At 40.7% G+C, this 27,304-nt stretch overlaps 1 protein-coding gene across 1 annotated transcript; it reads right to left on the reverse strand.

The window, feature by feature from the left end:
- Positions 1-7,325: 7,325 nt before the first annotated feature.
- Positions 7,326-9,561, reverse strand: LOC112786026 (uncharacterized). The gene is made up of 3 exons (XM_025829451.1): positions 9,273-9,561; positions 8,148-8,632; positions 7,326-8,054 (listed from the first exon to the last, which is right to left on the reverse strand). Exons 1-3 carry the CDS (start codon positions 9,559-9,561, stop codon positions 7,326-7,328), a joined length of 1,503 nt encoding a protein of 500 aa, XP_025685236.1.
- Positions 9,562-27,304: the final 17,743 nt, after the last annotated feature.

Genomic DNA, 27,304 nt, shown 5'->3' on the forward strand with positions numbered 1-27,304 from the left:
GTTCTCTCATTTAGATCCTTCCCGAAGTCTCTCCGGTAGTTGAGAGCTCCCCATAGTGAGCCAACAAGTGGTATTAGAGCCGATGGTTAATTAGTCTGGTGGTTTATGGAGTATTCAAAGTGAAGTATGAAAAGTCTTCTTGACAAAAGTGATCTGGGCGGCGTGTTCTGTGGTGTGGTATGGCTGTGTGATAGACGAATACTCAAATATGATGGAGGAGCTAGAAAGAGGGAGAGTTGATGGTGCAAAATATTTGAAAATGGATTTCTAAAATAATATTTTAGCTACTTTAAATACACATAAAATTTTGTAGTCAAATAAATTAAAGAAATATTAGAATGAGTTTACCACAAATCGTGCTAGGCATTGTCCATAAGGATTTATTACTGCCCTACCCTTAGGTGGAATGGCTTCGATGGAAATCTTCTAAGATTAGACGTGGATCATCAAGAATACAATCCACACTAATATTCTTAAAACACTGGGAGTAGCACAATCTCGTTCTTTTTCTTAATTAAAATTTTTACAAGCAAAGCTTGCTAATATGAATAAAGGTTTAGCTTGCCTTGAAGTTTCCGAGAGCGAGAGATGGAGTTGAGAGATAGAAATTTTGTGTGTGTCAATGACTATATGTGTAGTGTTTGCTTATTTCTTTTTATATCATCTAGTTTCGCTAATTTTACTAGTTTCACTAGGGTTCTTGTTGATTAATCCACTTTAATGTTACAATTGAATGTTATTCTTACAATTTGGAGACCAATAATCAATTGTTTATTTTACAAAATTAAAATCCAAGAATAAGCAAGTTTAGTCCATATGTGTGAAGGCCCATCAATTTGATTAAATTTTATTTGTTTATAGGTAATCAATTCTAATATATAAACGCTTAAAATTTCATAACTCCTTTTTATATGGGACTAAGTTTGAAACACAAATTTAGAAACACAATAATCTCCCACATGTTTCAAACTTTGAGAAATCTAAAACAAAAAGAGGTTAAGAATATTTTGCATCAATGAATTATCCAAAAGGATTTGAACTTGTATAAATGTGGTAGAGTAACTCTTTGAACCTATACTTCTGAGATAACGATTAGAGTACATCCACAAGTCCACAAAACATTCTCTTAGGTAATGCTGCTATTGGTGGTTTACGCTTTAACAACCATGCACCATATCCTAATAACATGAGAGTTCTAGAGTTAAATGGCCAAACTCATAAGAGACGGTCTCATCTCCACTGTCACTTGTTCTTATCCATTAACAATGCACTACAGTAAACATTTCTACCCCCATATTTTGGGATTATGGAGCTCATCACCAATCATCTCAAATGAATGGTGAAACAATAAAGCATTATAACTGTATTAGTACTGTCTTACATCTTAGGGAGGAACTCATCACCAAACATCTCATATGTATGGCAGAAAACAAACGAAGCAACAGTACCCCTAAAACTTGTATGACTTCGTTGACCAAATTGAACCATCTTCATAGAAGATCTAATAAGAGTGGTTGAGCATTAATCATATAGTTTTACTCAATGGGCATCAGTCCCATCCCCTTAATGTTTCACTCACTAGTGTCTTAGCAAGTGGTTTCGTCAAAAGATCAACCAAATTCTTTTCTGATCTTACAAAATTCATGGATATTACGCAACTTTCAATAAGTTGTCTCACAATGTTGTGTCTCATTCTTATGTGTCGGCTTTTACCATTGTAAATCTTATTCTTTTCTCTAATAATAGCAGCCTGACTATCACAGTGTATAATCACAGATATTTTTGTCTTACTCCATAATGGAATATCTACTAATAACACTACTACATACTTAATTTTTACTAACATTTAAAAAATATTACTAAATCATATTAAAATGTTACTTATGTACATTAGTAACATTTTAACAAATGTTAAATATACTCTATGTTACTAAAGAGTTTTACTAATATTTTTCTAAAGATTTAATAATATTTAGTAAAAATGTTACAATAAATCTTCTATAGTAATATTATGAGAAATGTTACAATAGACCTTTTTTGGTAATGGTGCACGAAATTGACTCCATAATATTCGCACAGATAGACCGCCAAGTGCACCGGATCGTCCAAATAATACCTCAGGTGAGTGAGGGTCGATCCTACAGAGATTGTTGGTTTGAGCAAGCAATGGTTACCTTGTAGATCTTAGTCAGGCGATTCGAAAAGATGATAGTTGTTGTGAAAAACGCATAAAATAGATAAATAAAAAAAATGTTACTAGATAGATGTGAAATCAGTGATGAGAGAATGGTTGAGGCTTCGGAGATGCTTCTTCCTTATAGATAAACTTTTCTCACCATCTACTCCAACTTCTGATGATTCATTCCATGGCAGGCTGTAAATGACTAACGCCAGGTTAGTGGTCATTAGCCTCCTCTGCTTCAGATCAAATGCCGGGTCAGCGGTCATCCAATCTGAAGGGGGGTGAAGCTCCTGCAGTCCATTCCATTGGTGATCCTACTCAAAGCGCCACAGACAAGGTCGAATCTTTCGGATCAGAGAATGCTGTGTCCTGGTTCTAGCCTATACTACAAAGGCCCTAATCGCCTCGTACCTCGGCTGCACTGATGTCTCCAAGTACCCAACGAAGTCGTAGATTAGCCGTCTAAGAGATGTATAATCAAGCTTGTGGTTCCATACTATCCCGTCAAAGACTCGCAAGAACCCATGTAAAATATGGATGACAGTCAAGTTACACTCCCAATTCATTAGGATGAAGAATGAAGATACATCTTAGAATGGAATCAAGCATAGATTGAAATAGAATAGTGATATTATTAATCCATAAGAATCAGCAGAGCTCCTAACCTTAACCTAGGAGGTTAGTGACTCATACTGTATAATAATGTTCGAAAGTAAAAGTGGGGGAAGAAGATCAGGTTAAAAGTCCTGAACAAGGGTGATCTTTGTTCTATATATACTAATCTGATAACTAAGAATTATAGAAATAAGATAAACTAGTCTTGTAGTGCAAAAATCCACTTTCCGGGCTCACTTGGTGAGTGTTTGGGCTGACCTTGAGTGAAGCCACGAGTTGGTACTCCCTCTTGGGCATTGGACGCCAGCTTTGGACTCCTAAATGGGCATTGGACACCAGCTGCTCCCTTTTGGGCGTTGGACACTAGGAATGGGGTTGGTGGTTGGCGTTGAATGCCAGTTTTGGGCCTTTATTTCTAAAGAAACGTATAAACTATTATATATTTCTAGAAAGCCCTGGATGTTAGCTTTCCATAGCCATTGAGAGCGTGCCATTTGGACTTGTAGCTCTAGAAATTCTCTTTCGAGTGCATGGAGGTCAGAATCTGACAGCATCTACAGTCCTTTCTCTATATTTGATCAGACTTTGCCAAAACTCCTCGATTTCAGCCAGAAAATACTTGAAATCATCATAAAATACACAAACTCAAAGTAGAATCCAAAAATATGAATTTTGCACTAAAACCTATGAAAATATAATAAAACCTAAACAAAACATAATAAAAACTAGGGTAAAAACATAAATAAGCCATGGGGAGAAACATTTTACATGAATCAGTCAAAATAAAAATTAATTCACCAATCAACCATTGCACAAATTCATGTAGTTCGAATCAGCATATGTCGAACTTGAATTGAATGTAATTCGAAACAAGCTACTTTGAATTACATGCAGACGTGAAACATACATAATTCGAATCGATGCAATTTGAATTACATGCACACGTGAATTCAACATAGTTCAAATTGATGCAATTCGAATTACAGCTTGTTAATTCGATACAAAGTGATTCGAATTAGCTTGAGCATGAAACCCTATATAATTTGAACCTTGTTGATTCAAACTACCCTTGTGTTGCCACTAGTAGTAATTCGAATTGACCTGTTTCGAATTACACTAGATTTGGCTATAAAAGGAGTTTGAATCCACCCCATTCGGATCACTTCCCCACTCTCAGACCCCACCAAATCTTAGAGAAAATGACCCAGATTCGCTCTGACAAAGGCTCGAGCAGACTATTTAGCTGATGGGGGACGATCCAGGTAGACTATATCGGTTGGATGGAGTGGCTCATATTGCCGGGGTCATCAACGACGAGGTTAGTGGTTTTTTTCCTGGTGCTTTATTTTTGTGGTTCTGGATGTGGTTTTTGTTGGTGGTATTGCATGTGGTTTATTGAAGTGGTTTGTTTGCGGTTTGGTTGGCGGTTTAAGTTAGCGGTTTCTGTTAGTGGTTTTTGTCAGTGGTATTGCGTGCGGTTGATTTTAGTGGTTTTGTAAATAAGTTTTGTTGATGGTTTATGTTAGCGGTTTATGTTGGTGGTCTTAGATGTGGTTTATTTAGTGGTTTTGTATGCGGTTTATGTTAGTGGTTTTGCATGTGTTTTTTGAAAGTGGATTTGCACGTGGTTTATGTATGCGGTTTATGTTAGCGGTTTATGCATGTGGTTTTGGTAGTAGTTTATTATATCGCTTTTGTATGTGGTTTTTGTTAGTGGTTTCCATAAGTGGTTTATGTTGTTAGTTGTTTTTTTTTGTGATTTTGGAAGTGGTTATAATTATGCGGTCCATGTAATGTGCAGCCTCAGTGTTGTATCTCGAGCATGCACGGCAGCAGGGCATGCGACTAGATGAGAGATACATTCCGTACTTGCAGATGGCCGGATTATACCATCTTGCGAGACTGAACGATAGATGGTTCCGATTAGATGAGCCCCTTGTCAGTGCATTCGTCGAGCGGTGGCGTCCGGAAACGCACACCTTCCACATGCCGTTCGGAGAGTGCACGATCACACTTCAGGACGTGGTGTACCAGTTGGGGTTGCCAGTGGACGGGCGCTATGTCAGTGGTTGCCTTATAGATTTCTAGATATACATCCAGGGTGGCCGTCCTGCTTGGGTGTGGTTCCAGGAGTTGCTTGGAGTGATTCCTCCTCTGAGCCAAGTTCAGAAGTTCGCTGTAAACTGCAACTGGTTCCAGGAGACTTTTGGGGAGTGCCCCGCTGGAGCCGATGAGGAGACTGTGCGGCGCTTTGCTCGTGCCTATATCATGATGTTGTTGGGTACTCAGCTGTTTGCTGACAAGTCCGGCAACTGCATTCACATCAGATGGCTTCCCTATGTAGATAGGCTTGAGGAGATGGGTACCTACAGCTGGGGGTCTGTAGCACTAGCATGGTTGTATCGGTGCATGTGCCGAGTGGCAAACAGACATGTGGTGAAGTTAGCGAGCCCACTTCAGTTACTTTAGTCCTGAATCTTTTGGCGCTTTCCTAGGTTTAGGCACTACTGGGTATGATACGTGCAGCTGGCCGTTGGCCTCGAGGTACCTTACTCGGACTTTTCTATTTCAAGTTAAAATAGCTAATTCCATGTATGCTTGTTATGTTATACAAATCTGTCACACTTTTAATTAGCTATAACACCGATGTGAGATGCTGGTGGTCAGGTTACAACCCTTCCGGTAGCGAGAAGGGACCTAGAGTGCAGATGTGGAGACTGAGGATAGACATGTTACAGGCCAGGGATGTGAGTATACCAACCGACTATGTTTATTTAATTAATTAAACCTTATGACTTTGGAGCATGAGTTGGGCTGACAATGTTGGAATCTTTTTGCAGTTTATCTGGATGCCGTATAGCTCCCCCGAGGTACTGCAGGTTGTGCATCCAGAGGTGTTGGAGCCTCGTCATACGGCGATGTGGCGGGCTGTGATGTCACTGATATACTTTTCCGTGATAGAGTGGCATCAGATAGATAGGGTTTTACCGTAGTTCGGCGGAGTCCAGCCCCGTCTACAGCCGGCCCTGAACATCGACTTTCTGATGTCGAAGGACGGGAGAGGCGGTGATCGTTGGTTCCCATCCACTTTGCAGTTCTGGCATCTTCATTGGGAGAGCCGTGCGGACCATGTTCTCCGGTTCGATGTTGTTGCAGACCCTGGACTCTCACATGACTTCTTGGATTGGTGGAGTCAACATAGAAAGAGGTTCTTATCACCAGAGATGTATTTGGGGAATCTGAGAGCCGTTCCTATTCTTGTGAAGGCGTCGCAGAGGGGTGCTGGGCGATTTCCTGATATGGATCATGTGGACGACGTGCCGGATAGGCGTCGGGTCGAGAGGAGAGCTCGTGTGGGGACACGACGTAGCCAGCGTGAGTGGAGGTGGCTGGACCAGGCTATGGACGAGGGTGACACGGACGGTCGACGTGGAGGAAGACGAAGTGGGCACGGAGGTAGACAAAGAGGGTGTGATGCGGCGGATGTTCACGGTGATGATGACGATGGAGATCAGCACGGGCCCGTGGGGGGGGGACGCTGGTGGGCATGCTGCAGTTGGGGTGTTAGTCCCCATTAGGGCAGGCATAGAGGCGAGTGGTACGGGTCCGGTATGGGTGACGGGGCTGACCAGGGTGATGATGGACTTGGGTTAGGGCCGCTAGGAGATTACGCCATGGGTTAGCCCGGGGACAATGTTTTCATACTTCCTAGCAGGTGATGGGTTTGATGCGGACTTCGGAGGGTCACACTTTCTAGATGAGATTACTGCCATCATGCAGGAGGATGATGCCGCCCGTCGGCGTGGTCAGAGCTCCGGCACACATGCACCTTTAGATGTCGATTTAAACGAGCCTCCTACGATGCCTGCTGCTGACCATTTTGCATTGGGTGGTACCCCTCCTTCCGCCTATACTACTGCGTCACATTCAGTTGCTGGGCCGTCTGAGGCACCCCTCCAGCCTAGGCCACCTGCACAGCCTGCCCCGGATGAGGACGAAGATGAGATCGAGGACGAGGAGCCGCTTATCCGGAGAGGCCACAGGACACGGGTTCCCCGTCGTTGCTTCACTGGTTCGCATCTGTTTAGATGATTGATGTATATTGTATGACTTTTGTTCATGTTCATTGTTGTATGTTAGCAATGTTTATTATTGTCTTTTATTATTGTCTTTGATGTACTTCTATGATCCAACTTGTACTTTGATTATTTATGTTTCAGTATGTTGTTGCTTTATCATGATATAATACTTTGAAAATGGCTGTTCATCGTTTCTTTCAGTTTCTAGGATATTTTCCCCATCATGTATTCATTTAATTTGTGGATTTATTTAATGTCTTTTGTATTCAACGGACATTTCACACAAAAATTCGGAAACGGAACATATTCATTACTTATTATCCCATGCAAAGTACATCGCATTAACTTTAGCAAATTCTATCAGTTATCAACTACAACTAAGGAAACCTATAACAGTGGAATCTAAATGCCAAAGTGAAATAAAAAAAGTCCCAAAGCTAACAAGATATCTACTCATGTCCCCCTGTATGCTCTGGTCCTCCGACCTGTGGGCAACACCGACGTGTGTGTCCGGGTTGCCGACAAAGGCCACATCTCTTTGGCCGGTTCGGATATGCCTCGTCCATATTGGTCCGTATCCGAGTGGACCTCGGACGACCCTCCCTCGCACGCCTCTTGTTCGGGTCTGGGATCACTGTCGGCCCGTCATATGGTGGCCAGAAACCCTTTGGAATGGGAGGTGTGAATCCCATCCGATACACACTGAAAATCGAACTAAGACGATACACCAGGTGGATGTAAGGATGCCAAGTAAGCCGTGAGTAGGCATAGCATGCCAGTGCGTGCGGACACGGGAAATGAAGTGCCTGGAAGTAGCTGCAGTCACATGTCTGAGATCCAAGTGAGACCCTGTAGCTACCCAGTGAGAACAAACCAGTCGGAGTCGTCTCTACGACGGTGAACTCCGAGTTATCCCTGTCGTACAAAGTCACCGTGAAGCACCTCGCTGTCTTCAAGTTGGCCTCGATACACTTCACCAAGTGTTGACTGAATTGTTGTTCGGTACCCAGCTGGGCCTCAGCCTCTCTCCCCTTGCGGACAAATAGTTCGGCCAACCTTCCGTATGTTGCCTTCACCAGCGAGTACACAAGGAGGTTTCTGAAACCCTTGAGGATTGAGTTCACACACTCAGATATATTCGTCGTCATGTGCTCGAATCTCTGGCCCTCATCACAATGCTGTGTCCATAAGGAATACTCAATCCGGTTCACCCAGTCACACATCGCCGGGTCTTCAGACCGCAGAATATCAAACCAGTAATCGAACTCTACCTCGGTCTTAGCATATGCCGCGTTCACAAGAAGCCTCCTTGCGTCTTTGCCCTTGAAGGTTAGGGCGAAATTTGCTGCTACATGTCGAATGCATAATGCCCGGTATGTAGAAGGAGGTAGCCATCCTCCGTCCGGAGCCTCAAGCGCGGCCTTGATGCCATTATGCCTATCCGATATAACCAGCAGACCCGGCTGCGGTGTCATGTGCTGACGCAGGTGGGAGAGAAAGAAGGACCAGGACTCGACATTCTCACCCTCGACTAGTGCGAATGCAACATGGAGTATGTTGGAGTTCCCGTCCTGTACAATCGCGACAAGCAACATTCCCCCATACTTGCCATACAGATGGGTTCCGTCAATACTAACCAACGGCTTGCAATGATAGAATACCTCGATACACGATGGAAACGTCCAGAACAGTCTCTGAAAATAAGTTTGAGACTTGTCCAGCTGTCCACCAACTCGAACAGGGCTCGTCCTAAGGACTGCAATAGTACCAGGCATCGTCAACTGGACTCCTAACACCTACCTAAGGAGCTCGTTGTACGACTCATCCCAGTCACCATAGATGAGCCCAACAGCCTTCTGCTTCGCCAACCAGACCCTCCTGTACGTCGGCCTAAACCCAAAGTGTGCGGCCGTGGCATTTAGGAGCACCTTGATGCTGACAGATGCATCAGCCCTAACCATTAGCATAATGAATGCCGAGATCACATGATAATCCAAACTCCTGTGGTCGCTAGAGAAGGAGGTCGCGAGACACGTATGCGGTCCATTGTACCATTTGACCTCTCAAACCCCCTTGCGCTGCCAGAGACTTAGCCGAATCAACCATGTGCACCCGTTCCCGAACTCAGAACACTTGCCCACATACCGGCGATAGTCAGACTCCACTACCTTGTACTGTACCCCTCGACGGATGCTGTAAGTCTTGACACTTAACAGGGCCTCATATTTATCCTGAAATTGCTGACCAACCAGGAACTCTGTCAGACCTGCAAACCCTTTCGCATCTCTAGCGCCAAATCCAGCAGGTTGCCCAGGAACCCCGTTTCTGCCTCATGGCATCCAAGTCCAAAGATGAAAAATGTGGAGGGTACTGCTGTGTGCCAGAGCTAGAACCACCTCCCGCCCCTGCAGGCTCACTTGGTCCGATATCATCGCCACTGTCATCAGCAATCATATCCGGCTCCACATCATCATCCTCTGGATCATCCAACAATCCATCTCCAACCCCAGCCGGTGCAGCACACTGTAAAGAGGTAGGCCGAAATTCTCCTATTCCAACCTCGTCACCTACACTACCCTTGAGATCAACAGCGAACGAAGGGGAGGTGACAGGCTGGACGGATGGCTCGTACACAGGGACGGAGGAAGAAGCAACGGCAGGTCTGGAGCTAGAAACGGCTACCATGGGGGTATTTCAGTTCGAATCCCCCGAGCTGGATACCACATCAACCAACTTTGCCAACAACTCTGGTGTCCTCGCTTCCGGAAACTGCCGGCGACAATGAAACATGACCTGCAAGTCCTCATCACTCCCGATCGTGAAACAATCATACTTCACGGTTTCTTGGAGCACTGTGATTGGAATGCGATATAAAAATTTCTTAATCCGTTTTACACCTTCCAGACCAAGTTTCAGCAGTACAGAGCTAACAAGGTCATCATACCTAGTCGTAGGCCTCACGATAATACAGAGAGGAACTTCACTCCAGAACATGTTTTCCTCTTAATCGATCCTTTGTGGTGAACCAACACTACAAAACTCTCCTCACTAGCCATTTTACCCCTCTAATGAGAGCAACTCACGTCCACACCATATATATACAACTCTGCTCTTTTATAATTCGAACCAGCCTGGTTCGAAATACACTTTATGTAATTCGAATTAAGCCATTTTGAATTACGTTGCATGGCGTGCATAGAAGTAGTTCGAATCAACATGATTCAAATTACATGATGCTGTGTAATTCGAATCAGCTGAATTCGAATTATGTGGCTTTGGGTGTCAATGATTAATTCGAATCTACATGGTTCGAATTACATGTAAACTGAGTTCGAAGCAGCTAGGTTCGAACTACATGTAATTGTGCTTTGGTTGATTGATGAATCAGATTTTACTTTGGCTTATTTGTGTTAAATTGTTCTGACTTTGGCTTGTTTAGGTTTTTTACCCTAAAAACTATATGAAAATGATGCCAAAAAGCGTATAAAATATCCGCTCATTAGAACACCAAACTTAAACTATTGCTTGTCCCCAAGAAATCAAAAACAAAGTAGGATTAAAAGGAAGAGAAGAATACAATAAATCTCAGAGTTTTCAATGAAGCTCAATTTCAATTAGATGAGCGGGACTAGTAGCTATTCACTTCTGAATAGTTTTGGCATCTCACTTTCCTTTGAAGCTTAGAATAATTGGCATCTTTAGGAACTTATAATCCAGATGATTGATAAACCCCAATTTTGTGGTTTATCTTGTGCTTAATTTAGGGGATTTTATCAACTTTTCTCACATTTATTCAATAAAATAGCATGGTTTTGTAATTCTTCCTTAATTTGTACTTAAGTATAAAAACATGCTTTTTAGGCCTTAAAATAGCTAAATTTAATTCACTTTAATTCCATTCGATACCTTGATATGTTTGTTAAGTGATTTCAGATTTAGAAGGCAAAGATTGGATTGAAGGAATGAAGAAAAAGCATGCAAAGTGGAAGAACTCATGAAGAAATAAAGGAATTGCTAAGCTGTCAATCTTGACCTCTTTATACTAAAACGATCATAACTTGAGCTACAGAGCTCCAAATGAGGCAGTTCTAGTTGTGTTGGAAAGCTAACATCTGTGGCTTCAAAATGATATAAAATTTGCGAACAAATGACCATTTGTACCTATGATAGATGAAAATGCTGACATTTGTACCCATGATAGCCTGAAACTAACGTTATACCCATGATAGATGCTCTCCGTGTGACAGAAGTACCCTGACTTGGATATGAGCTTGGTTCGTGGGAATCCGATCCTACGTGGCACTCCCTCCCTTATCTTTAACCCCTCTCTCTCTCACTGATACTCTTCAACCCCTCTTTGGTTGAATTGAACCAAAGTCCCGGGACATAAACTTGGAAGAATCTAAGAGCCTCACCTCTCGGACAGAGTCAAGAAAACCCATGGAGCTCGAGACCTCTAAGCTGGTGGAGGTAACAACCCATTGTAATGCCATAGACATGGCTAAAGCTCTTGAATTCTATCTACCTTCTCGTTAGACCAATTCCTATACTTTTCTAGTTCTTATAATCCTTCGGAGTAAAAAACTCAAGGCAAAGAATTCAAAGAGACTTGCTTTTATCCAAAAATGGAAGTCTTGGTTCTCGAAAAATCAACTAGTTCTACGAAAGCAATCTGTGATTGAAACAAAAATAAGAACCATATTCAGTATTTCACACAACCATTCTCATCGGAGAACTCATAAATGAGAGAATCCAAATCCAAAAACCAAAAACAGAATCTTTACAATAAAGGGTATCAATATATAGTATTAGTTCACAGATAAAGCATGAGTTCTCTCATTCATTCCAGCACCATCGGTGTCAACCTCTCCTCCTCCGATGCTGATGCCGCAACCAGAGCCTCATCGAGGAGACCAACCGCATTCTCGCTGAGATCCACTCTGACTCCGACCCCGACGACAACGACACCCCTTTCAGTCCCAACGCCACCGCCGCCTTCTCCCTAGGCCCTAAGATCTCCGATTGGGATCAACAATGCCAACAATGGCTCCAGCAAAACCCTGAATACCCTAATTTTGTGAGAGGTAAAGCTCAAATCTTACTCTTCCTTGGTTCACCTCCAAAACCCTGTGACAACCATCTTTGGATTCTCCATTCCGCTGTAAGGGAAACTCGGCGATAGCACCAAAAGATCAAACCTTTCCTAGTCATATTTTTCGAAGAGCTCAGAAGGGATGCTGAGGATTTGTGGGTGGGTTTTGTTGCAGATTTGTGGAGGAAAGAGCCGTTGCAGATTTGTGGAGGAAAGAGCCGTTGGAGTACGGAAGAAGAAGGGGAGGTGGAGAAGGTGAGGATAAAGGAATAGTGGTTGGAAAGCATGAGAGTGAGGAGGGTATCCTTGATGGGGTTAGAGGTGGTGGGGAGGGAGAAGATGATGGCTTCGTCGGCGTAAAGGGCAGAGTGGATGGTGAGGGAGCGAGTGTTGAGGAAGAAGGGGCCAGAGTGGGATTTGGAGAGTGAAGAGTGCGGAGGTGTGAATGGTGGAGAAAGGGAAGTCGAAGTGCAGAGTTAGAGAGAGAGAGAGAGAGTGTGTGAGTGAGAGAGAGAGAGGGGTTGAAGATAAGGAAGGGAGTGCCACCTAGGATCGGATTTCCACGAACTAAGCTCAGATCTAAGTCAGGGCATTTTTGTCACACGGAGAGCATCTATCATGGGTATAACTTTAGTTTCAAGCTATCATGGGTACAAATGTCAGCGTTTTCATCTCTCATGGGTACAAATGGTCATTTATTCTAAAATTTGCCATAGTTGCCTTGCGTTTGGTGACGCATACGCGTCGTTCCACGTGCACGTGTCGCAGGATCAGTGTGAGCCATCTTGAGCAACTCGTGGCCAGCGATTTCTAAGACATTTTGGGCTTAATCCAACTCATTTCTGATGCTATTGAACCCAAGGATTGAAGGGGGAATGAACTAAGTAGTCATAGGTTAGTTTTTCATCATGTTTTAGGGTAGAATTCTAGAGAGAGAGGCTCTCTCCTCTCTCTAGATTTAGGATAGAAATTAGGGTAAAGTTAGGTTAATCTCTCTCAAATTTATCTTTCAATTCTTATTTTGATTTCAATTCTCTTTATATTTTAGTGTTCTATTGTCTTAATCTTCTTAGTTTCTCTTGTTAATTTCTTATTTTGCTCTCTTTTATGTTTATGAATAATTGTTGGATCTCAATTTCTTCTCATCCAATTTTATATTTCTATGCCTTTTGATGTTTACTTCACTTGTTATTGTTGAATTCTTGCTTATGTTAGTTGTGGGTTTTGTTAATTCTTGCATTTTATGATGTTTACATTTATTACACTCTAGGTGTTTGATAAAATGTTTGCACTAGTTTTAGGGTAGTTTTCTTTACTCTTGGCCTAGGCTAAGGGAATTAAGTGACCTTGAGTCATTGGGTCTCAATGAATTAGTGATTTGAGAACCTTTGGTGGTCAATTTGATAACCATTGACACTAGCCTACTACTAAGTCAATTCGTAGCTAGGTTAGGACTTGTGGATTGATGTTGATCAAGCCATTTGACATACTTCAAGCATAGAAGTACATTTAATGAGCTTGGTTCCTCATAATTGTCAAGATATAGTTTGTAGACAAGGATGGTGATCTCAATTACCTATGTCTAGCCAAGAGTTATTTTCTTTTCCTTTATTAGTTAATTGTCATTTACTTTTTTGCTTTTATATTTTCTTGCCAATTACAAATCAAACCCCCGTTGCATTTTCATAGCCAATAATTGAGCACTTCATTGCAATTCCTTGTGAGACGATCCGAGATTTGAATACTTCGGTAAATTTCTATTGGGATTTGTACTTGTGACAAACAAAATTTTGATTGAGGATTGTTTGTTGGTTTAGAACTATACTTGCAACGAGACTTCAATTGAGAAATTCTATACTGACACAACAAATTCCTTTCATCAATGATATTATTGACTCTCTTAGTTCAGTTCTTTTTGATTCTTGAACACAGCTTCTTTTGAGTCTTGGCCGTGACCCTAAGTGCTTTATTTTTTAGTATTACCACTGGATACAGAAACGCTACAGACACTTAACTGCGTGAACCTTTTCGGATTGTGATTCAGCTTTGCTAGAATCCCCAGCCAGTGGTGTCCAGAGTTCTTAAGCACACTCTTTTGCTTTGGATCACGACTTTAACTGCTCAGTCTCAAACTTTTCACTTGACACCTTCGCACCACAAGCATATAGTTAGGGAAGCAGCTCATTTGAACTGTTTAGCCAAAGATTTTGTTTCTTTTAGGCCCTCCTAACTATTGATGCTCAAAGCCTTGGACCCTTGCTCTTGCATTTTGGTTTAAATAGCTATTGGCTTTTTCTTTTTCTGCTTGCTTCTCTTTTTCTTTTTTTTTTTTTCGCTTATGCATTTTTTTCTTTTATTGCTTTTTGCTTTTTGCTGCTTTTTCTTACTTCAAGAATGAAATTTTTGGATTTTTCAGATCACCAATAATACTTTTCCTTTTTCATCATTCTTTTAAAAGCTAACATTCTTAACTCCAACATAAAAAATGCGCTGTTCATTCATGAATTCAGAAAGTAAAAGCAATGCTACCACATTAAGATAATTGAACTATTCTTATTATATAACTCGAAATTTAAGTATCTCCCTATTCTTTTTTCAATTAAAATGTTCTTTCAAGTATGGTGAGAGATATATGGAATATTTCATAGCTTTAAGACATAAGATAAAGATGATCATGCATAAGAAACAGACAATAAGACAAAATTCATGGAAAATAGAAAAAATGACATAGGCAATAGGGGATTTAGGGAACGGGTCCACCTTAGTGACGGCGGCTACTACTCTCTCTTTGGAATCCAATTGAGCACTTGATGTCTTCTATGTCACTCCCCTGTCTCTGTTGTTCTTCCCTCATGGCTCTTTGATCTTCTCTTATTTCATAGAGGATGGTGGAATGCTCTTGATGTCTCATCCTCAAATGATCCATGTTGGAGCTTAATTCTCTTATAGAAGTAGGCAATTGGTCCCAATAGCCTTGGAGAGGAAAATGCATCCCTTGAGGCATCTTAGGAATTTCTTGTTGAGGCAGCTCCACATGCTCTTGTTGGAGTGCATGTGTAGGCTCTCTAGTTTGCTCCATCCTTCTTCTAGTGATGGGCTTGTCCTCCTCAATGGGATGTCTCCTTCTATGACAATTCTAGCTAAATTGCATAGGTGACAGATAAGGTAGGGAAACGCCAACCTTGCTAAGGTGGAAGGCTTTTCAACTTTCTTGTACAATTCTTGAGGTATTACCTCATGTATCTCTACCTCACTTCCAATCATGATGCAATGAATCATGATGGCTCTGTCAATGGTCACTTCTGACCGATTGCTAGTAGGGATGATGGAGCGTTGGATGAATTCCAACCATCCTTTAGCTACGGGCTTGAGGTCAAGCCTTCTCAATTGGATAGGCTTGCCTTGAGCATCCCTCTTCCACTGAGCTCCTTCCACACAAATGTCTGAAAGGACTTGATCTAGCCTCTGATCAAAATTGACTCTTCTAGTGTAAGGATGTGGGTCTCCTTGCATTCTTGGCAAATGGAGCACCAACCTTACAGTTTCTGGACTGAAATCCAAGGGTCGCCCTCAGACCATGGTGTTCTAATTTTTGGGATGTGGGTTCACACTAGTGTCATGGTTTTTAGTGACCCATGCATTAGCATAGAACTCTTGCACCATCAAGATTCCAACTTCCGGGATAGGATTGGTTAGAACTTCCCAACCTCTCCTCCGGATTTCTTGTCAGATCTCCAGGTACTCATTCTTTTTGAGCCTGAAGGGGACTTCAAAAATCACCCTTTTCTTTGCCACTACTTCATAGAAGTGGTCTTGATGAGTTTTGGTGATGAATCTCTCCAGCTTCCAAGGTTCGGAGGTGGAAGCAATAGCTTTCCCTTTCCTCTTTCTAGAGGATTCTCCGACTTGGGGTGCCATAAACGTGAATGGAAAGCAAAATGCAAGGCTTTTCCAACACCAAACTTAAAATCTTTACTCGTCCTCGAGCAAAAAAATGGAAGAAAAGGGAAGAAAAGAGTAGTAGAAGATAATAGAGGGAGAAAGAGGGAGAGAATGTTTCGGGCTTTAGTGTATGAGGTGTGTGTATGAAGGGTTGGAGGAAAAGGTATTTATAAGGGTGAGATGGGGTAGGGTTCAAATGTGAGGGGGAAATTGGGTGGGAAATATTTGAATTTGAAGTGGGTGGGGGTTGGTGGGAGTTATGATGGTTTTGGGAAGAGATATGGATGTGATTGGTTGAGGGTATATAGGGAAGAATGTGAGTAGAAGAGATAAGAAGATGGGGTAGGTGGAGATTCTGTGCCCAGCTCCTGCTCCTGGCTAGCATTCAACGCCAGCTTCATGCTCCTCATAGGGCGTTGGACACCCATAGAGGACCTCCTTCCTGGCGCTCAATGCCAGGTCTCTGCCTCCTTGCTGGCATTCAACGCCAGCAATGCTGCTCTGTTTGGTCGTTGAATGCCCATTAGGGATACCCTGTGTGGCGTTTAATGCCAAATTTGGTTGCTCTTCATGGGCATTGAACGCCCATTCTGGCCCCCTTGTCTGGTGGTGTGGAATTTATAACCCACAAACTAATCGGCAAGTGCACCGGGTCGTACCAAGTAGTACCTCAAGTGAATGAGGGTCGATCTCACGAGGATTGATGGACTAAGCAATAATGATTACGTGATTTACTTAGTTAGAAAAAAAGAAAATGGTGTTTGAATAATATGGGAGAAAACATTTAAGGTTTCAGAGATATTTAGTTTCCGGATTAACTTTTCTTACCAACTATTTTAATCATGCAAGATTCAATTCATGGCAAGCTATATGTGACTAAACCCCAATTCCTTAGACCTTTTTAGTCTCCTCTAACCTTCATCAACTGCCAATTCCTTAGTCACTTGATTCCAATTAGAGGGTTAAGTTCAATTCTAGTTTATATGCCACAGAAATCCTAATTATCCAAATATAAGAGGATTATATGTCACGTATCCCGTTAAGTCCAGATAATTAAAAATTTAGGAGAAATTCTTTTCAAGCTGTTGTTCAAGCAAAGAGCTTTTCCAAGTTTTACAAGAACTCAATTAGAACAAGGGTCATACTTCCGTTTTACCCAGATTCATAAGATAAAGAATGAAAATAATTCTTGAAATTGAAATAAATACATGAATTAAAATAGAATAGTAATAGTATTAATCCATTGAATAAACAGAGCTACTAACCTTAACAGTGGAGGTTTAGTTGCTCATGGTTCAGAGAGAAAACAAGGATTCTAAAAACTGTAAAGTGCGGAATGAGATAAGAGAGAAGAGAGGAGCCCGAAGGGCTGATTCTTTTTCCTTTCATATCTAATCCTAATTAATGTAAAATATATTTTCTAAAACTAAATAATATCTTTTCCTATTTTAAAATAAAATAAAGTTTTAATCAAAATGAATTAAAACACTCGTGAAGGCCATGATGAAACATGGGGACCATTATTCTCCATTGAACTGGAAGTGAAGTTAGGCGCTGCCTTGGCCGAATGAAACTTGAGGCTTCTCCCTTCCTATGGCGCCGAAGTTGGGAAATTCCAAGTTAGGCGCCACCTTCACTGTACCAAATAGGAAGAAAGTGTATACTATTATATATCGTTGAAAAGCTCTAGAAGTTAGCTTTCTAATGCCACTAAAATCACATTAATTGGACCTCTGTAGCTTAAGTTATTTCCGTTGGAGTGCTAGGAGGTCAGAGTTGACAGCATCATTCACTTTCTTCTCTTTTTCTGCAGAAACTCCATCAAATCTATCCGAATGCTACCTGAAATAAATAGAATTGTACACAACTCAAAGTAGCATCCATAGTGGCTAAAAGATATTTAAATCTTGATTAAACTTAATAATTCAAATGCAAATTCACTAGGAAAAGATAGAAAATATGCTCACGCATCACAATACCAAACTTGAATTGTTGCTTGTCCTCAAGCAACCAAAACTATTGCAACTTAGGATGTGGATTTGCATGAGAAGTGATAACTCAATTAAGCTCCTATCTCTTCTTAAAGTGGAGTTTATACATTGTAATTCTGAATAGGTTTGGCATTTCACTATCCTTTGAATAAGAGGAATGTCATTGTCATTTGGAATTAGAATCCGGATAATATTATGAATTCTTTGGTCTTTATACTTTGGTTTAATCCTTGAAAACATCAATTTTCCTTTCATTCTCTTTTCTTTGGTGCTTTGCACCTTGAGTCTAGCCGTGACTTTAAATACTTTGTCTCAAGCTTTACTTGACACAAAAACACCACAAGCACTTAATTGGGGAACTCTCTTTTAGTTCTGATTTTTCTTTAAATTACTCCCAGACAGTGGTGCTCAAAGTCTTTAGCATACTCTGTTAAATGCAGTTGATCTTGACTCTTAGTACTCTGTCTCAAGGGTTACTTGACACATTTACACCACAAGCATATGGATAGGAAAACAACTCTTTGAGAATTTAATCATATTTGACCTTCCAAGCCATTGATGCTCAGAGCCTTGGACCTTGCTTTTCTTTAAATTTTTTGCTGTTTCTTTTGCTTCAAGGATTAAGCTTTTGTTTAATTTAGAGAATTCATACTAGTTCTCTAAATTCCTATTCTTCATGCATCAACATCCTTTGATTCAAATTTAAATATGAAGTGTTCATATCATGCATTCAAAATCACACATAACACCACCACATTTAAGTAAATAAGACTACTCTTAAATATAAACTCAATTTCTCATGCAATACATCACTTCTTTTCTTTTCTTTTTAGATTCAAGCTCAGTGAGTGGTACATGAGTCAATTTTTTTTAACTAAAAGCAAATAATAGAATGAAACTAAATCTAAGAATTGAAAGTACTAAAGATCATGCAGGCAATCAAAGTAACAGAAAACAGAAGACAGAAGACAACAAAATAAAAACAAAAGGGGAAATAGAATGAAAGGAACTCAACCACCTCAGTTATGCTGGTGGCCATCTCATTCCTCCACCTGTGCTCCTCCATGAAGAACATTCATCTCCCCATGGTGCCACTGATGATAAGATAAACAGAGAGCGCACTCTACAACACCAAACTTAAAAGTTTGCTTGTCTCCAAGCAAAGAAAAACTCCAGGGTGTCAAAATTTCCTTTTAATTGCTCCTGTTCCTGTTCTAATCACTCTGCATGACCAAAACACATGTAAAACAAGAAGAATTCTAAAAAAATTGAGATAAAGTAATTTAAAACCAAAACTAAAATAACTATAATGCTAAAATCAAAATAACTATAAAATTAAAACCAAAGTAACTGTAAAACCAAGGATACTAGTTGTTGGGTTGCCTCCCAACAAGCGCTTCTTTGACGTCACTAGCTTGACGGTTGATTGTTGCTTTTTCTTCCTCTTCTTCTAGTTAGTTAAGAGAAATGATTTTAGTGGACATGAAGAGAAAAATGATACCCATCAAAAAGCAACTTCCATACAACTCTCTGATTCATTAGGACCAAGGAAAGCATATTCAAGTATTGTGGGAGAAGACTTCAATTCAAATGTGGGCAGTGCATTCAGATTTTTCTTCTTAGGAGCTTGCATGCATAGAATTAAAGGGACTTGTATGACTTCCTCCAAAATGATTGGAATGTGCAAGCATGGAGTGTGCATGGCTTCCTCCTTTGTTTGTGTATCATCCTCCTTTGTTTGGGCATCTTCCTTCTTTGTTTTTGCGTCTTCCTCTTCTTCCATGTGTGAGGGTAGAGAGTTCTCTATTTCACTGGAGTATGAACTCTTTTGATTGATTTCCTCACTTTCTTCTATAGGATCTTACATTGTATCTCTTGGGAAGGAATTTGCTTGTTCCTCTTCCTGAGGCTTGATAATCAACTCCACATATTTCTCTATATTTTTGACACTCATCCTCATATCATGTATGCATTCTTTCATGAGAAGCTCGTAACACCCTAATATTCAAATTCTTATGCTCGAGTCATAAGTCAATGATAATAAGGTAGTACGACTCTCAAGTTGGATTTTTAATACATAGTTTTATATATATATATATATATATATATATAATTGAAAGGAGTATTAATCGAGAAGTTTGAAAAGGAGTAAAAATAAAATCGCAAAATCGTAACACTCCAGTATTGACTAAAAGAAGTGTGAACTGAGACGATGTAACAATAATTCCATCGAGAAGAATAAGATAAAACAAAATATAGATATATAACATAAATAATTAGCCACTAGTCGCGACCCGCGAAGTTTAGGCCGGCTAGGGTACAGTATAAAAATAGTTTGACAACCATATCTCCTAATCTCTCCCAAAAGATACACAAGGGCCTCTATAGGCAAGTTTTCAAAAGGATTAAATACATAGCATGAGTTCTTTAAAAACAAAAGCGGAGAGAATCTAAGCAATATGTAAATAAGAGATCTTAGAGGTCTTCGCCGTCTTTCAGACAAACCACAGCTCACTGCTGAGCACCTGGACCTGCATTTGAAAAACAAGAGATATATACAGAATGAGAACCCCTGACCCATGGGTTCCTAGTATGGTAAAAGTGCCAAATAAATACAATGCGCTATAATAAAAACTCACTAAGCATCCTAAACTTCACTTCGTCAAATATTCATCCTATGTTCTCACTAATCCATAAATAGGCAACTGTCATAAGGGTATGCTAAATCTAATTCATCTTCCTCATGCTTCTCAACTTTCTAACTCTCCAACCAATCAGAATCATAAACAAAACCATCACCAGCTATTCTGTCTCAGCAATTCTATATCAATACCTCATATCCTCACCTGGAGCAAGTGAAATCACTTCACTGCGTCTACCCAGGGGGCTCAAATCATCTCATTTAATATTCATCATGGTTAATCAATCATCTCATTTATTTCATTTCAACAAGAACAGCCCTCAGCGTCAACCGACACTAGCATGAGGGACCTCTCAATTGTACAAACACAAGCAATACAGACAAGTAATACACAATTAAAGTACAAGTAAAGCAAGTAGCACTTAATCAGGTAGCATAGCATATATGTACAGTTTAGCAATCCAAAACAAATAGGCAAACTCAAACAAGTCAAACATATGCAAATGATGAATGCTTGCCTTATGGTTGATGATATCATTTGTCGGTTATAAAGCCAACCCGACATGTCCTGGTAGCTAACCATTGCACAGTCCCGTGAGTGCGCATCCCCAAGCTCAAAATCATAACCAATAAAATAAAATATCCATGGGGGAGAGCTCATCCGGAAAGGTCTAAGTGTCCGGCCACATCTTACGACGCAAGGTTAATAGAATCTCGGATCTCAACCTGGAGCAAGTGGAGCCGACCCACTGTATCTACCCAAGGAAATCCAAAACTCAGATAGTTTCACAAATCTTAAATCAACCTCGATTTGGAGCAAGTGGGGGCTAACCACTGTATCTACCCCAGGAGTCTCAAACCAAACCCGGAGCAAGTGGAATTAATGCCACTGCTTCTACCCAGGCAGGTATATCACCATCAGTATCATATTTAATATCAATCTCTTAATCGTTATCATTCTCATTAACAATCTCATAATCATCATCATTCTCTTTATCAGTCTCATAAGCATCATCATTCTCATCAACAATCTCATCATCATCATCATCACTCTCTCTAACAATCTCATAATCATTATCATTTTCATGATTCATCACTAATTCTCTTCTTATTTCATCCACAGAACTTACCAAGCTTAAGTCACTGGTGCACGAAATTGTGATCTCTAAAACGGCGCCAACAACTTGGTACGCACGAATGTAATCTCAACTCTTTGTCACAACTTCGCACAACTAGCCAGCAAGTGCACTGGGTCTTCCAAGTAATAAACCTTACGTGAGTAAGGGTCGATTCCACGGAGATTGTCGGCTTGAAGCAAGCTATGGTCATCTTATAAATCTCAGTCAGGCAGATTCAAATGGTTATGAGGTTTTGATAATTAAATATGAATAAAACATAAAACAAGATAGGAATACTTATGTAATTCATTGGTGAGAATTTCAGATAAGCGTATGAAGATGCTTTGTTCCTCCTGAACTTCTGCTTTCCTATTGTCTTCATCCAATCATTCATATTCCTTTCCATGGCAAGCTGTATGTTGGGTATCACCATTGTCAATGGCTACTTCCCGTCCTCTCAGTGAAAATGGTCCAAATGCGCTGTCACCGCATGGCTAATCAGCTGTTGGTTCTCGATCATGTTGGAATAGGATCCATTGATCCTTTTGCGTCTGTCACTACGCCCAACACTCGCGAGTTTGAAGCTCGTCACAGTCATCCCATCCCAAATCCTACTCGAAATACCACAGACAAGGTTTAGACTTTCCGGATCTCAAGAATGGCCGCCAATAATTCTAGCCTATACCACGAAGGTTTTAATCTTAGATTAGAAATCCAAGAGATACACATTCAAGCTTGTTGCATGTAGAACGGAAGTGGTTGTCAGGCACGCGTTCATAGGTGAGAATGGTGATGAGTGTCACATAATCATCACATTCATTATGTTCTTGTGTGCGAATGAATATCTTAGAGAAGAAATAGGCTTGAGTTGAATAGAAAAACAATAGCACTTTGCATTAATTCATGAAGAACAGCAGAGTTCCACACCTTAATCTATGGGGTGTAGAAACTCCACCGTTGAAAATATATAAGTGAAAATAGGGTAGACATGGCTGAGTGGCCAGCCTCCCATGGAGGTCTCAGAACGTAAAAGTTACATAATGTGTTCCAGAGATGAAAATACAATAGTAAAAGGTCCTATTTATAATGAACTAGTAGCCTAGGGTTTACAGAAATAAGTAATTAATGCAGAAATCCACTTCTGGGCCCACTTAGTGTGTGCTTGGGCTGAGCATTGAAGCTTTCACATGTACAGACTTTTCTTGGAGTTAAACGCCAACTTTTGGGCCAGTTTGGGCGTTTAACTCCAGCTTTTCTGCCAGTTCTGGCGTTTTGACGCCAGAATTTTTATGCTGAATTGGAACGCCGGTTTGAGCCATCAAATCTCGGGAAAAGTATGAACTATTAGATATTGCTGGAAAGCCCAGGATGTCTACTTTCGAACGCAATTGAAAGCGCGCCAATTTGGGTTCTGTAGCTCCAGAAAATCTACTTCGAGTGCAAGGAGGTCAGAATCCAACAGCATCTGCAGTTCTTTTTCAGCCTCTGAATCAGATTTTTGCTCAGGTCCCTCAATTTCAGCCAGAAAATACCTGAAATCACAGAAAAACACACAAACTCATAGTAAAGTCTAGAAATGTGATTTTTATTTAAAAACTAATAAAAGGATAATAAAAATTAACTAAAATATACTAAAAACTACCTAAAAACAATGCCAAAAAGCGTATAAATTATCCGCTCATCACAACACCAAACTTAAATTATTGCTTGTCCCCAAGCAACTGAAAATTAAATAGGATAGAAAGAAGAGAATATACTATAAATTCCAAAATATCAATGAAACTTAGCTCCAATTAGAAGAGCGGGACTAGTAGCTTTTTGCCTCTGAACAGTTTTGGCATCTCACTTTATCCTTTGAAGTTCAGAATGATTGGCATCTATAGGAACTCAGAATTTAGATAGTGTTATTGATTTTCCTAGTTCAGTATGTTGATTCTTGAACATAGCTACTTTATGAGTCTTGGCCGTGGCCCTAAGCACTTTGTTTTCCAGTATTACCACCGGATACATAAATGCCACAGACACATAACTGGGTGAAGCTTTTCAGATTGTGACTCAGCTTTGCTAGAGTCCCCAATTAGAGGTGTCCAGGATTCTTAAGCATACTCTTTTTGCTTTGGACCACGACTTTAACCGCTCAGTCTCAAGTTTTCACTTGACACCTTCACGCCACAAGCACATGGTTAGGGACAGCTTGGTTTAGCCGCTTAGGCCAGGATTTTATTCCTGTGGGCCCTCCTATCCATTAATACTCAAAGCCTTGGATCCTTTTTATTTTTCCCTTGCCTTTTGGTTTAAAGGGTTATTGGCTTTTTCTGCTTGCTTTTTCTTTTTCTTTCTTTTTATTTTATTTTATTTTATTTTTTTCGCCTTTTTTTTTCGCAAGCTTTGTATTCACTGCTTTTTCTTGCTTCAAGAATCAATTTTATAATTTTTCATATTATCAATAACATTTCTCCTTTTTCATTATTCTTTCAAGAACCAACTATTTTAACATTCATAAACAGCAAATTCAAAAGAAATATGCACTGTTCAAGCATTCATTCAGAAAAAAAAAATATTGTCACCACATCAAAATAATTAAACTAGTTTCAAGGATGAATTCGAAATCATGTACTTCTTGTTCTTTTGTTTTTAGATCATTTTTCTTTTTAAGAAAGGTGATGGATTTATAGGACATTCATAGCTTTAAGGCATAGACACTTAGACACTAGGGATCATGTAATAAGACACAAACATAAATAAAATATAAAGCATATTTTTCGAAAAAACAGAAAAATAAGAACAAGGAAATTAAAGAACGGGTCCACCTTAGTGATGGTGGCTTGTTCTTCCTCTTGAAGATCTTATGGAGTGCTTGAGCTCCTCAATGTCTCTTCCTTGCCTTTGTTTCTCCTCCCTCATGACTCTTTGGTCTTCTCTAATTTCATGGAGGAGGATGGAATGCTTTTGCTGCTCCACCCTTAGTTGTCCCATATTGGAACTTAATTCTCCTAGGGAGGTGTTGATTTGCTCCCAATAATTTTGTGGAGGAAAGTGCATCCCTTGAGGCATCTAAGGGATTTCATGATGAGGAATTTCCTCATGCTCTTGTCCATGAGTGGGCTCTCTTGTTTGCTCTATCCTTTTCTTAGTGATGGACTTGTCCTCATTAATGAAGATGTCTTCCTCTATGAATTCCAGCTGAATTGCAGAGGTGACAAATGAGATGAGGGAAGGCTAACCTTGCCAAAGTAGAGGACTTGTCCGCCACCTTGTAGAGTTCTAGGGATATAACCTCATGAACTTCTACTTCCTCTCCAATCATGATGCTATGGATCATGATAGCCCGGTCTATAGTAACTTCAGACTGATTTCTAGTGGGAATGATTGAGCGTTGGATGAACTCCAACCATCCCCTAGCCACGGGCTTGAAGTCATGCCTTCTTAGTTGAACCGGCTTCCCTCTTGAATCTCTCTTCCATTAAGCGCCCTCTTCACAAATGTCTATGAGGACTTGGTCCAACCTTTGATCAAAGTTGACCCTTCTAGTGTATGGGCATGCATCTCCTTGCATCCTGGGCAAGTTGAGTGCCAACCTTACATTTTCTGGGCTGAAATCTAAGCATTTCTCCCGGACCATTGTAAGCCAATTCTTTGGGTCCGGGTTCACACTTTGATCATGGTTCTTGGTGATCCATGCATTGGCATAGAACTCTTGAACCATTAAGATCCCGACTTGTTGAATGGGATTGGTGAGAATTTCCCAACCTCTTCTTCGAATCTCATGTCGGATCTCCGGATATTCACCCTTTTTGAGCTTGAAAGGGACCCAGGGATCACCTTCTTCTTGGCCACAACTTCATAGAAGTGGTCTTGATGGACCTTTGAGATGAATCTCTCTATCTCCCATGACTAGGAGGTGAAAGCTTTTGCCTTCCCTTTCCTCTTTCTAGAGGTTTCTCCAGCCTTAGGTGCCATAAATGGTTATGAAAAAACAAAAAGCTTTAGCTTTTTCCACACCCAACTTAGAAGATTTGCTCGTCTTCGAGTAAAAGAAGAAAAAAAGGGAGTAGAAGAAGAGGAAATAGAGAAGATGGAGGGGTTTTAGTAGTTCGGCCAAGGGGGAGAAGTAGTGTGTTTGATGTGTGAAAATGAAGGAGTGAAGATTGGTTTATATAGGAGTGGGGAGAGGGGTAGGGTTCGGCCATGTATGGGTGGGTTTATGAGGGAAAGTGATTTGAATTTGAATGATGAGGTAGGTGGGGTTTTATGATGGATGGATGTGGATTGGTGAAGAGATTATGGAGAAGAGGATAGGATTTGATAGGTGAGGGGTTTTTGGGGAAGAGTTATTGAGGTGATTGGTGAAGGGTATTTGGGGAAGGGTGTTATGGGAAGGTGTAAAGAAGAGAGAGAGATATGAGGTAGGTGGAGATCCTGTGGGGTCCACAGATCCTGAGGTGTCAAGGATTTCTCATCCCTGCACCATGTTGGCATGTAAACGCCCCCTTGATTGCTAATCCTAGCGTTAAACGCCAGGTTGCTGCCCATTTTTGGCGTTTAACGCCAGCTTTTCTCCCCTTTCTGGCGTTTAAACGCCAGCTCTGTGCCCATTTTTGGTGTTAAACGCCCAAAATAGTGCCAGACTGGGCGTTTAACGCCCACTCTGCTACCCTTACTGGCGTTTAAACGCCAGTAAGCTTCTCCTCCAGGGTGTGCTATTTTTAATACTATTTTTCATTCTGTTTTTGCTTTTTCAGTTGTTTTTGTGGCTTCACATGATCATCAACCTACAGAAAACATAAAATAACAATGGAAAATAAATAGATATAATTAAATAAAATTGGGTTGCCTCCCAACAAGCGCTTCTTTAATGTCAATAGCTTGACAGTGGGCTCTTATGGAGCCTCACAGATACTCAGAGCATGATGATGGCCTCCCAACACCAAACTTAGAGTTGTAATGTGGGGGCTATATTTGACTCTACATTTAGAGAAGCTTTTCATGCTTCTTCTCCATGTTTACAGAGGGAGATCCTTGAGCTTTAAACACAAGGGAGTCTTTATTCACATGAAGGACCAATTCTCCTCTGTCAACATCAATCACATCTTTTGTTGTAGCTAGGAAGGGTCTGCCAAGGATGATGAATTCATCCACACACTTTCCAGTGTCTAGGATTATGAAATCAGCAGAGATGTAGTGGCCTTCAACCTTTACCAAGACATCCTCTACAAGTTCATAAGCCTATTTTCTTGAATTGTCTACCATCTCTAGTGAGATTCTTACAGCTTGTACCTCAAGGATCCCTAGCTTCTCCATTACAGAGAGTGGCATGAGGTTTATACTTGACCCCAGGTCACACAGAGCCTTCTCAAAGGTCATGGTGCCTATGGTACAAGGTATTGAGAACTTTCCAGGATCCTGTCTCTTCTGAGGTAATCTCTGCCTAGTCAAGTCATCCAGTTCTTTGGTGAGCAAAGGGGGTTCATCCTCCCAAGTCTCATTACTAAATAACTTGGTATTTAGCTTCATGATTGCTCCAAGGTACTTAGCAACTTGCTCTTCAGTAACTTCTTCATCCTCTTCAGAGGAAGAATACTCATCAGAGCCCATCAATGGCAGAAGTAGATTCAATGGAATCTCTATGGTCTCTGTATCAGCC

Source organism: Arachis hypogaea, chromosome 20 (assembly GCF_003086295.3).
Source record: "Arachis hypogaea cultivar Tifrunner chromosome 20, arahy.Tifrunner.gnm2.J5K5, whole genome shotgun sequence".
NCBI lineage: Eukaryota > Viridiplantae > Streptophyta > Magnoliopsida > Fabales > Fabaceae > Arachis > Arachis hypogaea.